The sequence below is a fragment of the Oreochromis aureus genome, linkage group 6 (assembly GCF_013358895.1).
Source record: "Oreochromis aureus strain Israel breed Guangdong linkage group 6, ZZ_aureus, whole genome shotgun sequence".
NCBI classification, from domain to species: Eukaryota; Metazoa; Chordata; class Actinopteri; order Cichliformes; family Cichlidae; genus Oreochromis; species Oreochromis aureus.
In genome coordinates this window covers 27,817,011-27,832,365 of record NC_052947.1, presented here as the reverse complement: position 1 = coordinate 27,832,365, position 15,355 = coordinate 27,817,011, and the positions used below count along the sequence as shown (strand labels likewise).

Here is a 15,355-nt window from a genome sequence, read left to right as displayed (position 1 = left end):
GGGCCTGAGGAGCCCGTCCAGCCGGCAGCTGCAGCCTCATCATCCTCGCCGGCTGCAGCTTCATCCACACCGCCGGCAGCAGCAGCAGCTTCATCCATACCGCCGGCAGCAGCAGCAGCTTCATCCTCGCCTGCTGCAGCCTCACCATCCTCGCCAGCTGCAGCCTCTGAGTCTTCATCCTCGCCAGCTGCAGCCTCCGAGGCTTCATCCTCGCCTGGTCCAGCTCCGGCTGCAACGTTGCCTGGTCCAGCTCCCGCCTCATCAGCATCGCCTGCAGCAGCTTCCTCATCAGCGTCGCCTGATCCAGCTTCCTCATCAGCGTCGCCTGATCCAGCTTCCTCATCAGCGTCGCCTGGTCCAGCTTCCTCATCAGCGTCGCCTGGTCCAGCTTCCTCATCAGCATCCTCAGCGTCGCCTGGTCCAGCTTCCTCATCAGCATCCTCAGCGTCGCCTGGTCCAGCTTCCTCATCAGCATCCTCAGCGTCGCCTGGTCCAGCCTTCGCATCAGCTTCAGCGTCGCCTGCAGCAGCCTCCTCATCAGCGTCGCCTGCAGCAGCCTCCTCATCAGCGTCGCCTGCAGCAGCCTCCTCATCAGCGTCGCCTGCAGCAGCCTCCTCATCAGCGTCGCCTGCAGCAGCCTCCTCATCAGCGTCGCCTGGTCCAGCTTCCTCATCAGCATCCTCAGCGTCGCCTGGTCCAGCTTCCTCATCAGCATCCTCAGCGTCGCCTGGTCCAGCTTCCTCATCAGCATCCTCAGCGTTGCCTGGTCCAGCTTCAGCATCCTCAGCGTCGCCTGGTCCAGCCTTCGCATCAGCTTCAGCGTCGCCTGGTCCAGCCTTCGCATCAGCTTCAGCGTCGTCTGGTCCAGATTCAGCTTCAGCTCCGCCTGGTCCAACTTCAGCGTCGTCTGGTCCAGCTTCAGCTCCGCCTGGTCCAACTTCAGCGTCGTCTGGTCCAGCCTCCGCATCGGCTTTGCCGTCGTCTGGTCCAGCTCCGGCTTCGCCGTCGTCTGGTCCAGCTCCGGCTTCATCCTCGCCTGGTCTAGCCTCCTCTTCAGCGTCGCCTGCAGTGGCCTCCTCGTCAGCGTCATCAGCTTCGTTTGACCCAGCCTCTGCATCAGCTTTGTCTTCGCCTGGTCCAGCTTCAGCCTCGGCTTCAGCCTCCGCCTCGTCTGGTCCAGCCTCCGCCTCAGCTTCGGCCTCGCCTGCAGCCGTCTCCTCATCAGCCTCCGCTTCAGCCTCGCCTGCAGCAGTCTTCTCATCAGCCTCCACTTTAACTGCAGCAGCTACATCACCGCCTGCAGCATCTACATCACCGCCTGCAGCATCTACATCACCGCCTGCAGCATCCACATCACCGCCTGCAACAGTCCTGCTGCCGTCAGGTTTCGCCTCTGTGTCTTCATCCACGTCTGGTCCAGCTTCATCTCCGCCCTCGTCTGGCCCAGCTTCTGCTCCGCCCTCGTCTGGCCCTGCCTCGTCTGGCCCTGCCTCGTCTGGCCCTGCCTCGTCTGGCCCTGCGGTTGCCACACCGTCATGCGACCCAGCTCATCCTGTTCCACCTCGCCTCTGCCGGCCGTTTTCCAGGCCTCTAAGTTGGCATCATGGCCGTCGAGGACGGCCTCCGGAAAGAGTTCGTCGCCACCGCTGGCATCGCGGCCAACCTCCGGACCTGCTCAATGGCCGCCACTGCCTTCCAAGTGGTCGGCCTCCTGATTGGTTTTGCCTGCGCCGCCGTTGCCGTGTGCACGGTCGGCCTCCAGAACTGTTTGCCCGTCGCCGCCGTTGCTGTCCTCACGGCCGGCCCCCTGAACTTGGCCGTCTGGGCCTTTTTGGACTCTGTCCCTCCGTCCTGGACCCCCGCCGCCCGCCCTGGTCGGGTCGTTTTCTGTTTTTTGGATTTTGGGGTTTCTTTTGGGCGGTTTGTATTTCTGTTGGGCTGTCTGGAGCCAGCCCTTGAGGGGGGGATACTGTCGTGGTCTTGAGTCTGAGGACTCAGTGTTTTGTGTTTCCTTATGCTTTTGTTCATTCCGAGTATGTATTCTGTTGTGATTTTGCCATTTGTTAGGTTTCTGTTCTTTGCCTGCCTGCTTCCACTTCTCTGTGTTCCCTCTGTCTGTCCATGGTGTTATTGTGTCTACTTATAAGTCCGCCTGTCAAGTTCAGTGTCCTGTCTGGTTCTGTCTGTTAGTTTCCTGTTTTATTCTGAAAGTTCATGTCTCATGTCAGTGTGTGCAGTTTTACCACTCCCCTGTCTTGTTAGCCTAACTTCTCCCAGCTGTATCTCCCTCCTGTGGCCCATTCCCTGATTACTCCCTGTGTATTTAAGCCCTGTGTTTTCCTGTGCTCTCTGTCGCGTCGTCTGTTTAATTCCACGTCAGTCCGCATGATTCTGTGTTACCCGGTATTCATTCTGCGTCTCTCTGCCATCTCTCTTTGTGCATTTTGCTCCTCCTCCCGTGAGTGTCTGGTTTAAGTTTTGTTCTTTAGTTTTTCCCAGTTTAGGTTTGTTTACCCCCCGCTCTGCTCTTCCTGTTTTTTGTCACCTTATCACCACTGTGAATAAACACTCACTCGCACCCCAGCCAGTACCTGCATTTTGGATCCTTTTTTCAATACTCCATACGACTGCTCCCCAGCCGTGACAGAAATATGGCCAAACTGGTGGCAAGTGGCATCTTGGCAGCTGCACGCTTGACTTTTCTCAGTTCATGGGCAGTTATTTTGCGCCTTGGTTTTTCCACACGCTTCTTGCGACCCTGTTGACTATTTTGAATGAAACGCTTGATTGTTCGATGATCACGCTTCAGAAGCTTTGCAATTTTAAGACTGCTGCATCCCTTTGCAAGATATCTCACTATTTTTGACTTTTCTGAGCCTGTCAAGTCCTTCTTTTGACCCATTTTGCCAAAGGAAAGGAAGTTGCCTAATAATTATGCACACCTGATATAGGGTGTTGATGTCATTAGACCACACCCCTTCTCATTACAGAGATGCACATCACCTAATATGCTTAATTGGTAGTAGGCTTTCGAGCCTATACAGCTTGGAGTAAGACAACATGCATGAAGAGGATGATGTGGACAAAATACTCATTTGCCTAATAATTCTGCACTCCCTGTACTGCCAAAAAATGCCACACCAAGGGAAGACTGCAAAGCTAACTCAACCTTGTTCTATACTGATGAAATAATAAAAGTATATTAGTAGATAGGAATGCAAACTTTATTTCAGTGTAAATATTAATTCTAATAAAGGTCCACATGAACAGAGAAAAGAACTTGGACGTGATTGCTACAGCTTATCATGTCGTTGAGCAACGTGCGCATGATGTCACGTTCAAAACCTCACAGATTAACTATCCCATTTAACATTTGCATGATTCTTTTTAGCCGCAGAGGGAAAGCAATGCAAATTATCCACACTGTGTGATGTAAGGAGCTCTCTGATTAGTGTGAGACAGTCTGACTGCTTGAATTTCTCTACGCTGACTTTTCTACACAGTGTGTTGCTTGTACAAAGGGCATTCAGCCTCGGTATTTACACTCTGGCCAACATGAATATATGAAGACTATGACGGTCATCACGAGTGGTCATTGCTCTCTGGAATTGCTGCCAGGAGGATGTATCATCTATGTAAAGTGCTGAGGATTGTCTCCTTGTCAGGAATAGGCCATCACTCAGCTTCCCGCTTGGAAGTGGTACAGAAGTCTTTTCTTCACTAATAAGTTATTTATTAGTTGGTTTATTTATTTAATTATTGTTACCTAAACAAATAACATTATAACTTTTTGGATTGCAAAGCTTTTTATACAAGAAAAACACAGTACAGCAGATTAATAGTCTGATCCCTGTGAGCATGCAGAACCTAAAGTGATGCATCAGTGTATCCTTTCTTTTCATTTAGTTTGATTCACATCTGTATCATGTTTGCACACACACACCTGTTCTTCTTGGCTGTTGATAATCATCAGATCTGCACCTTTTTGAAGACAGTCTTGTCTGCTCTCTTGCCAGGACTTTTGCTCTAAAGAAACTTGGAACAAATTACCATTGAAGGCCACCCAGTTTTGTTGATAACCTGTTTAAGAAAATCAGAATAATATTTTGGGCTTACTTTGTAACAGGTAGCATCCATAAAACTCCAATCGCGAGCGTTTCAAAACCACTGCTTTGGAGAAGTAATCAGTGGTACAAATTCAAAGCACTTCAGTTAAAAATAAAAAAAAAACAAAGCATATGTGAAAAATGTTACAATTTTTTGTGACCTCAGAGGGAGTGCTTGTCAGATTTAATAATTTGTCTCTAATAATTTTGCTCGAGTCAGAGGCTGTCACTGTCTTGAGAAAGTTAATTAAGGTCAAGTTAGGGAGAGATCAACTTTTCTCTTCTGTCCACTTCTCGTTTTGAAGCCTTGATGGTGTTACAGTAATTTGTAGTATAACACACGCTGAACCTAAACCACAGTATTAACATGTCTATACTCGGCTGTGTGAAAATAAAGAACTGAAGAAGGCTGGAGCCAATTATTACTGGAGCCAATAAGTCAGTTAAACCTCAGAAGTTTGTTTCTTGTTTATGCAGGTTAACACCCCACCATAAACTGTCTAAATAAGCTTATATGAATGTATAGAATATTCATATGTTCAACCACATTAGCCTCAGTTTACATTTACATTTATAACTTTACTCTTCAAAGGCCTTTCCCAAGATCCATTCTCTTGCGCTTATCCTTATAAGGGTCGCAGAGAGGGGGGCTAAAGCCACTCCCGCCTAAAATAGGTCCAGAAGCAGATCGCCAGTGTGACACCAGGCTGACACAGAGACAACTACCATTGGCATCTACATTCACACCGATGGGCAATTTACAATCACCAATTAACGTAACCCCACGAGGAAGAATATGCGAACTCCACACACTCCACACAAGCCCAGGATTGTTGTGCTAACCACACACCACTATGCTGCCCCCTCAAAGTCATTAATACTCAGTTTTTCTCAATTAATGTAGTGGTTGAAACTCTTTTTTTTCCTTTTTTTAAAAAAAAAGCTAAATTAGTTAAAGTGTTAAAGACGCAAAAAATTCTGTTAGAGATAAAATGGCCATCAAGCATTAAGAAATAATTACCTTGAAGTTTTCTCTGAAGATTGTCTCTGTTTGTGGTCATGTCTTCCAATCTGTTCTGGAGCTGGTCTCTCTCTTTAACTAGGTTGTTGAAACTGGTCTGTAATTGGCTCTGTTTGGCTGTCAGGATGTTGTAACTGGTCTGTAACTGGTTTCGCTCGATGGTCACGTTGTCGTGAAGCTTGTGTAGCATCGCTGTCTCCATTTCCCACTGAGATTTGCCTTGGGTGACTGTTTTGGACACATAATCAGAAAATAAATGCATCACCTGTGAGGATTTTAGCATGCTAATTACATTTCTGTTGTACTCACAAAGAAAAACCACAGTTATGAGTCCAATCAGGAGGAAAACACACAGCAGACCCAGAAGAATCACAGCAGCTCTGCAGGAACTCTTCTTTACAAATTCAGCACCTGGAGGTAGAAGTCTAATCATTAAAAGTGTTCCTATCCTCATACAATTTAATATAACACCAGTTGCTTTTTTTTAATCTAAAAAGTAGTATGTGAGACTTTTTGCTCCTAAGGTCAGCATCTGAGAATGGGTCTTAGTGTCAGTTACACAAATACTGTCAGTCACGAAGTATTTGTATTGTATTATTTTCTCTTCTATGCTCCTTCCAAACAGGCAAACACCTGCAACGCTGTAAACCTAAACTAAAACTGACGTTAATCAAAACTAAAGAAAATACAAACATTATTAAAAATAAAAAGTAAACTGAGAAAACCCACACACACATTCTGGAAAACAGCTGAGAGTAAACCAAGATTTAAAAAAAATTATACTTCAATCAAAAATAACAGCTAACAAAAAATCAACAACCACCAAGTAAGCCAGACTCCAGATTATTTTTCCTGAAATTAGTCTTGTTTTCTTCAGACAGTTTATATAAAATTCTCAGTTTTATTTTTAGTTTTGTTTGTGCACAAACCTTCAGCAACATGTAATTGTAATATTTATAGAAATGTTCGTGTTTTTTACCTGGGGGTGCAGGTTCAATTGTCTCATGTTGCACAGTTTGGATCACTTCCTGATTCATATAAATGTCTTCTGAAGTTTGATGCTCACTTTTGAACTTTCTGTGACAACCTAATACTTCCTCTGTATTCGCATAGACTTCATCCATGATTTTTATCTGTATTGCAGGTTCAGTTGGGTCTTTAAGTCTCTGAGGTGATCAGTGTTTTGCGAGAGTCTCTGAAGTTGTGTGTAGTAGCTCTGACCTGTGTGAAAATACATTGACACAAGCGATTATCTATTTAGCAGGAAACTAGGGGCTGGTGCCATGCCTTAGGACTGTTTTGGGTTATGACTGCATTCATCTTTGCATTTGAATATGCACACAATACTGACTGCAACACTCTATCAACATGAAAGGATTTATTATATATCATATATGGAGTATGAATATAAAAAGCAGAGAAGGCCATCTTTTATATTAAATATAAAAATACAATCACAATTAAAGGCCATCTTATAATATGTTTTTAAAAAGTCCAAACTTCCTATAGGACATTATTTGATCAAATTACTGTAATACAATCTTCATGAGATCTGACGCTATTGTTCTGTTGCTTTGTCTTTGTACTTAAATGCCTGCTAAATGTCTCATATAACTGTGAAATCCTTTACAAGATGGTGATATTTATGCACAACATAAACAGCATTCCTCATAGTTTGAGTCCTGGTTCCTGGGTTATTTGACCCAGTGCATCGAGTTTCTTCGGGTTCTTGATTTATTTCTAAATTTATTATGTGTTCTACATTGTTTAGAGCTTTAGCTTTGTATTATTTGCTTTGTATATATGTCTCAGTGTCCACTTGTCCACTGTTGTGATCTCCATCTTGCCATGTGTCTCGCTTGTGTTAAAGTCTTCTAGCTGGTTATTAATAGTGTGAATACTGTGAAGCATTCACACTATTTTGTTCCTGTTTTTCTTTATCCTTCTTCTTTTCTTTAAGCTGCTTCTTTATTTTTGCTTTTAACTACTTGCTATCTTAACCATTCTGCTATGTCTACTCTCTCTGGCTATATCTTCTGCTATTTCTTGCTATTTAACTTTTATACTTTTTATTGATTTTCTGTTCCCATTGATGAATAGAAATTCCAGAATTCCACCACAACTTTGTTGTTTTTGAAACTATTTCCTGATACTTTCACTTAGAAGCACCATTAAAACTCTAAAATGCTCTCAAACCACTGGGCTATTACTGTGTAATTCAGCTTTTTCATGCCTTTTACTATTTTCATAAAATCACTGCTTAAGTTTTTGTCACATCTTGATCATTTTTTAGAAAATACATGCATTGCTATGGTTGCTATGCAATTAAGAGTGTGCCACTCTATATCTCCCCAAAGCAATAAAAATTTAAATCAGACCTGGAAGTCTCTGACTGAACAGGTGTTTGAGTGGCGAACAATGCAACGTAGAGACATGAGCCCTTTGCCAATATATTTTCAGATTCTCCTGACGTTCAATCTGTCCTTCCCTCAGACTGATTCAATTTGGAAATGACACCCTTTTTTCTAACGTGCAGTATCCTAGATAGATTATTGTAGCCATGAAAATCACCATGACTGTTCACCAAAGCCTGCTAATGCCTACAGTGCAAGAATTATATCGATAGCCCAGATACTTTCCTTGTTAGAAAATGTTTGAGAGCAAGTCAAGACAGTTTTCACTGTTCACTCAGTGTGTGTGTGTGTGTGTGTGTGTGTGTGTGTGTGTGTGTGTGTGTGTGTGTGTCTGTACCTTGTTTTAATATCTTTGTGGAATGTTACTTTACTTGTGGGGACCAACAGTCACTTATGAGGATAAAATGCATGAGTTTGGAGGGATTTTTCAGACTCAAAATGTGACTATAATGTCAGATTTACAGTTAAGCATTCATTTTTAATGGTTAGGGTTGCAGTAAGCAGCTAGGGAAACCATTATGTCAATTAGATGTCCTCTCTAAGATATGAAAACAAGTATGTGTAAACATTATTAGGTCGAGGTGTACACGTGTGTGTGTGTGTGTGTGTGTGTGTGTGTGTGTGTGTGTGTGTGTGTGTGTGTGTGTGTGTGTGTGTGTGTGTGTGTGTGTGTTACAGGGGAGTTTACAAGCTTCCACCTATCAGAAACTGCCTGCTTACAGTTTATAGATTCCCATTTAGCTTATTTCAGGTCTTTTTCTCTCGTTTAACATTTGTTTTAGGTCTTCTTTATCTTGAAGAGCTTCAGCTCTAGGTTTTGCTTCTGTCGTTGTTTTCGTTTTTTGTTGTTCTGAAAAAGGAAATTTCACCAAATGAAGCTCAGTTTCGGTACTACTCTACCACCAGCATGCTATGCACCCTCTAGTGTCCAGATATGGAATGAAATTTTAATACCTGAAACTGCCATAATCCCACAAGAATGTTTGAATTACAGGTTAATAAATACAAACATTAAAAAAAAAAAACCAACTCTGAACAAGTCTGAACATTTTTGAACTGCAGGAAGTATAATACTGTATTTTCTTAATGTACTGTAAGCTTTTATTTAGTATGTTTTGTTATTTTTAATTGTGTTCTTCCTTTCTTGTATGTTCCCTTGTCAAAGGAAAAATTGGTACTTCTGTGAATACACCACTTGATCATCAAAAAAAGTTCAATTTTTTTTAAAAGTAATTCAGTTTTATTGAGACAAGAAATTAAATACAAAAAAATCAAACTAAAACATTTCCACCATTTCATGGTTGTTCACTTGTACACGTTTGCACCTTCAGTTAATTATTTGCATCTTGAGTTAATTGGCTCTCTTTCCCCACCTGGTGGCTGTGGGTGTAATCACAAACTAAGAACAGCTTCTAAACTGTGAAGGAGCAGGTGCTGTAAATGTATGTTAAATGTATCAGTAAAATACATAAATAACAATAACAGCCCAACTTTTTTGATAAAAGTCAGAGTTAAGTACAGTCAAAGCCTATAATACGATTCAGACCGGCCTATAGGATTTGGTGGCCCTACACTGAAAAAAAGGGATTGGCCAGCTCTTGGATTTATGTAAGCATCTTGCGTGTATTTAACACAATTGCCTCATGCTTTACAGTTAAGTGTAATTATATAGTGTAGAAACTACGTCATATGCAGAGAGGCTAGATTAAATTGTTCATATCATGTTCGAGTGAAGTAAGTCAATAATATAGCAATGTTAAATCCCGCGACACCGCACGTGATTTCAGTCTCGCGCGCTTTGGATTGTTGTTTCAGGAAGGCATCCATCTCAGTCAAGTCGAGCAGCTGCCTTTACTTTTTTTGGTATACCAAAAAGAAGTAAATTGGGTGGTTGTTACATTAAAAAAGTCTACCTTTTAATTTGATCACAAAAGTTTCATGTTTCTATCTTGAACGTAATTAAATCATGTAGGATCTGTATGAAATTCAACTTGATTTGTTCTTGTTGAGATGACATGATACAATCTAGTAAGAGTGGTTAGTTGCTGGACTCATGAAATTCACAAGATCACATGAGATTTCAAAATCACTGAAGATATAAGAGGCACACAACTACACACACACCACGTGTATGCTATTGCTTTTTATTGTGGTGTAACCTATGAAGGACAAAAACGTAAAGAAAATTCTGCATCAAGCCTGTTTGATAAGCCTGGATTGGTGGCATGGTGGTTAGTGCTGTTGCCTTACAGTAAGCAGGTCCTGGGTTCAAATCCACAATCTGGTGCAAGTGGTTGTTTGTTTCTATGTGATAGAGTGGTGAGCTCTCCAGGGTGTAACCTACTTCAGGGTTATGCCCCTGTAACCAGGATAAAGATAGGAGGATGGTAGTTATTGCAAATCCATTAAATTTTTATGGTAACTTTGTTGGACATTATGTAATATGAAGATAACATGTAGTATTTAAGTGACAAAGTAGTACTGGGGTAAAAGTTATTGAATACTATTGAAATAAAATGACAAAATTGTGTAGGATTAAAATATTCCAAGAGCTCAACTTACTTCATCTAAACATGTTCCAATTGCGTTTTCTGAACACAAAATGCACAAGTTTATTGAATACGAAAAAGTTGTGTTGATTTAACTCAGTTGTTTAAGTTTCTGCCAAAGCAAAACATTTGTGTGCAACCAATGTCCATTATTGAATCAAGTAAATCCAACATGGCCTTTTTTTCAGTGTATATGTAGCCCCAAAACACAACCACCAAATTACATACACTGCTCATAACTGGTCATAATATTAAAATGTTCAAATATGATATAACAGATCCAATTAAACATAGCTAGAAAGCTGCATTTTTATATGTAGATAGAATTGTAATGTAATTATTTGAAAAGATTAAATTTATTAAATTTAAATTTATATTTAACTTATTAGGCTGTTATTTCTCTTCGTGACAGTTTCATGTTTTATTTAGATTTATATTTTGCTCTCATATATTCTTCTTTTTCCCAGAGTCTTACAGTTATAAAACTGTCACTTTTTTAAGGTCAAACTACAAACACTGTGTCGACAGGTGTGTGTACTTATTACTTTTATTACTTGGTTTATTACTTTTAAACTTCTACTTTTTCTCTTCCCTTTACTCTAAGTGACCACATGATACTTCTTCCTGATTTTGAGAAAACATTGATGATACAGATGCTGACATACAGCTGGATTTACTCACACAGAACGGAGCGCAAATTCAGAATTGGTAAACATGGTGGAGGATCTGTATTCCAAGGTTGACTACACCAAGAAGATTAGATTTCAGACAAATGAAGAGGACAAAAATACAAATATCAGTGGTAACACTGATAATGCGACAATTTATGATAACTACTGCACAGAGGAATGTACCCAGCCAAAATTACAAGAAAACACCAGTGAGGATCAGCTGCAAGGTATCGTTTTATCTGCCTGCCTTACTCACACTGCCTGTTTCCTGTACAAAGGATAGATTAGCAATGCAATATCAGAAGACAGTCTGTATTAAAAAGTAATATTTTATATTTAGATAACCCCATGCGTATTTAGCACCCTATCAATGCATCGGGCCTCTCCAAATCGGCTAACTGGGGCCTTCTACCTGTCCCTTGTTCTGATTTTAAAACCAGAGGTGATCATGCTTTTGAGGTTGTAGCACCCCAGCTGTGGAACAGCCTTCGTCAGTCAATCAGGTTGCCTGACTCATTTTAATAGGTTAGCATTTCCTTAATCAATTCCCCTTCATTTGCTGGCATAGTTTGAAACCATCCATGCATTTATGTATGTTGGAATGAATGTCTCCGGTATAGCTGATTATATGTCTGTTTATGTGTTTGTGTGTTTTAATGCTATAATACGATGACTATAATAATTATTATTATCATTATTATATATAAATTATAATACCTACATTCTAGTACTGCCCCACTGAACATTTGTTGTAAACTGCTGAAGACTGCACAAAATCTACAAAGAAATTATTCTTCTTAAGTGCAGTGTAGGTCTCCTTATTTTTTCAGCATGATGTTACATGTTGGATTACCTTTTCTCCACAAAGGAATCGCTTTCAGTAATGCAGCATAATGCTCCTTTCAGTGCAATCCTGAGTAATAGTAGGATCCCTGCATCCATTCAAATAACCATGCACTCTTTATTTGTTCCCTCAGCTGTTTCAATCAGTGAAGGTTCAAGAAAGAAAAATCTTCTTAGAGGTGCCGCTGTGTTTTTGGGACTGCTGTGTCTTTTACTGCTGACTGCAGCCATCGCCCTGTTGGTTCTGTGTAAGAAAATGTTTTCAGTGTTCATTTGTGCCAAACTCTGGCTCTTCTTGTTTTTTCACATGTCGGACTGTTGTGATTACAGGGATTTTGGATAAAAGCAACTGGAACACTAGGAGAAACCAGCTTCAGGAAGAAAAGGCAAAGCTGATCAGTGAGAGTAACGACCTACAGATAAGTTATGCTAAAATGAAAATCCTCAATTCCAACCTGACCCAAAACATAAGCCGATTACAGAATGAGAAAGACATTTTGAAGGCCAACCTCACAGAAGAGATAGATAAATTGAAAAAACAGATTGGTGAGTGAAATAATACTGGTTTAGTTTTAATCAAAGGAGAAATATAAATTCAGTAAATTTTAATGCAAAAAGTTTGCATTAAGCTCAATATGACAAAAAGAGAGACTAGTTTAAAGATAAAGTTTTCCAAATAGGAAGTAAACACAACTGAGAGTGGTATTCCTTGATCGTCCCTCTAACGCAGAAGTAAAAATGTTTACAGATTTCTTTTGCCTTATGTGTAGCTTAGTATTGTAACTAAATAGTTTTTTCACTTGTGTTCACAGAGCCGCCCTGTCCTGCCAACTGGACAAAGTTTGGCAGAAGTTGTTATTTTCTTTTCACTTTAAAAAAAACTTGGATGGACAGTAAAACATTTTGTCCAGATTCTGCAATGGATTCACACCTGGTGATAATATCTACTATTGAGGAACAGGTGAGCTAGCTAAATAATTAGTTATCTTGGACCTTTTGTTATTTAAATGCTCTTACGTTATTTTACAAAATACAATAATTTTTTGTAATTATTTAATTTATACCTATATATAAAAGTTGAAGACTCTGTACTTGCACCTACTCTCTTTACCAAGACAGTAAGCTAAATAAGTGACTGCAATAATGATAACCACCTAATGTCTTTTGAAATCAAGATGTTTGCCAGCACATTAAAGGGTCCTTTCTGGATTGGTCTAACTGATCGAGAAAAGGAAGGTGAATGGAAATGGGTCAATGGCCAAAACGTCACCAACACGTAAGATATTTTCCATTTTGGGTTTTGCTTATTGTCACTGTACTAAATTTTATTTTATTTTTTTGGGGGGGGGCCTCACCTGATCTTGTCCACCTCTGGTGTCATGGTGAGTGCTGTGTGGCAGGCAGGATGAAGGACCCAAAAGCTGGACTCAGAGAGTGAATTATAAACTTAAATTTATCATTTATTTTTATTCGGTGGAAATACATAATGAGAAATAAACTTCACAAAAAACAAAACAAACCTCGAACACGTAAACTAGAAGCTAAACTGGACTCAAGGAACTAAGTACTAATGAACATGAACTAGGAAAAAATAAAACCAGGAACTTGGAGCTAGAATTTTACCAGGAACACGGAGGGAGTGTAGGTTAACGACACAACAACAAGCAGGGGAAGACTGAGGAATACACAGGTAGCATCACGAGAGGATGGGGAACAGGAAGAAAGCTGGGACAAATCAGACATAATGAGACGAGGGAAGGCAATACTAGATACACTGGCGTGGGAGACAGACCATCAAAATAAAACAGGAAATATGCCACGTACGCACAGACACTGACTCGGAGACACAAGCTTAACCCTATGGCATAACTGACAAGGTAACAGAGGGAACACAGAGTACAGGGACAGGAGTGACATGAGACATGACTGACTGGGGAACAAGAAAATAAACACGAGGACAGAACTAAAACTAAGAACTAGAAATCACAAATCCAGAAGAACTGGAGCGCTGGAAATACAAAACAGTAACCAAAACTCTTCTAGATATAAATGAAGATGAAACCAAAGATTAAAAATAATAATACAAAACTCAAAACACTGGGTCACCGACCCAGGACTGTGACCTTTGGAAGAAAAAAGTCTACAAAGAGTTAAATGAGCCACAGATGAGGAAGTGGTTACATCAGAGAGATAATATACTTCCTGATAAGAAAGGGCTGGACGGTCCATGAGCTAAGTAGGTGCAGTTCCTCATGATACTAAAGACTCTCTGCTTCTACCTGTACATATCAGTCATAGACAGCAGTATGAAAGGGCAGTTTTTAATACCAGCCATATTTTCTTGACTGATAAAGAATATTATGACAGGCTGGGATTTTGCTGCAGTGCTGATGTTTGCTTTTTTTATGCATGTGTGTTTCAGGATCTAACTGCAGTCCACCTGTTTTTGATGGCACATAAAAAATAACCCATAGAATACAGTTAATCCCCTTTAGACTTTCAGGATTAAACTGCAGCAAGAATACTGTGGACTCTACAATAATAATAATAATAATAATAGTAATGATAGTGTTGTAAACAAAGTTTAAACCTGCCAGACCTATTCATAGTAATGTCCATCCAGCAGCCAAATAAAAATAACCAAACAATAATGAACTATATCAGCATCAGATAAATGAATTTTATCACTTTAACATGAAATCTAAACAGAAAATAAGTAAAAGCTGAAGAGGTGTAAACACACTCAAAAGCAGCTGTATACTGAACAAAACTGATCTGTTGGAAGTTCAGAAAAGAAACTGAGCAATAATAAGAATCTAAGATCTGATTTCTGATTGAAATAAACCTTTCTGTGTTTTTTAAATGTCATTTTCTGTTATTAAAACAATCATTTGTGTCATCATAACATATATCTGAAAGTTTATTACTTGACATCAAGAGAATTTAATTTTAATACTTTGACTGAACTGTTTGTTCATCTGTAGATACTGGAAATACAAACAGCCGGATAATGCCAAATCAGACGAACACTGTGTTGAACTTGCTGGAGAAAACCCCAAATCAAACTGGAATGATTTGAATTGTGATCGCGAACGTCACTTTATATGTGAGATTGAAAACTAAATAAGCTGGTGTTTGGTGTCCTGCTCAACGATATTTCAGCTTCCAGTCTGGAGAAGCAAAGGATTAGACTGTCATGGTCCGGAGTCTGTGGACTCCGTGTTTATGTTTTAGTTTATTAATCTTCTATGGTTTTGTTTATTTTGGGTTGTTTTCTATGATTATCCCTAATGTTTTGTGTCCTTTGTACTCTCCTGTTCCACGTTTAACGTTCCTATGTTCTGTCTCCCCAGTCTGTTAAGTTTGCGTGTGTAGAGTTCATTTAGTGTGTTTCCTGTTTTATTTTGAAGGTCCGTGTCTCTTGTCAGTGTTTCTAGTTTCGCTTCCCCTTGTCTCGTTATGTCCAATTAATCCCAGCTGTGTCTCCCTCCTGTCTCCCATTCCCTGATTGCCCTGTGTGTATTTAAGCCCTTTGTTTCCTGTGTGCGTTGCTGGTTTGTCTGTGTGGTCTCCCTGCATCTGTCGATGTCTCCCTGCATCTGTCGATGTCTCCCTGCAGCTCCATTTGTGTCTCAAGGTTTCAGGTTTGTTTTATTCTTAGTTTTCCCAGTTTAGGTTTTGTCAGTTCTGTTCTCGCCACCCTGACCTTTTGTTGTATGTCATCCTCCTCAATAAAGCTCACTCACATCAG

At 40.6% G+C, this 15,355-nt stretch overlaps 1 protein-coding gene across 1 annotated transcript; it reads left to right on the top strand.

Annotated features, from left to right (window-relative positions):
* Positions 1–11,756: 11,756 nt before the first annotated feature.
* LOC120440458 (CD209 antigen-like protein D) lies at positions 11,757–15,355 on the top strand. Its single transcript, XM_039613009.1, has 5 exons — positions 11,757–11,852; positions 11,935–12,150; positions 12,417–12,565; positions 12,780–12,880; positions 14,589–15,355. Exons 2-5 carry the CDS (start codon positions 12,039–12,041, stop codon positions 14,725–14,727), a joined length of 501 nt encoding a protein of 166 aa, XP_039468943.1. The 5' UTR covers positions 11,757–11,852; positions 11,935–12,038; the 3' UTR covers positions 14,728–15,355.

Coding starts and splice junctions, on each gene's coding strand:
- LOC120440458 (XM_039613009.1), top strand. CDS start 12,039: ATGAAAATCCTCAATTCCAACCTGACCCAAAACATAAGCCGATTACAG. Junction 12,151..12,416: donor TAAATTGAAAAAACAGATTG/GTGAGTGAAATA, acceptor TTGTGTTCACAG/AGCCGCCCTGTCCTGCCAAC. Junction 12,881..14,588: donor GGCCAAAACGTCACCAACAC/GTAAGATATTTT, acceptor GTTCATCTGTAG/ATACTGGAAATACAAACAGC.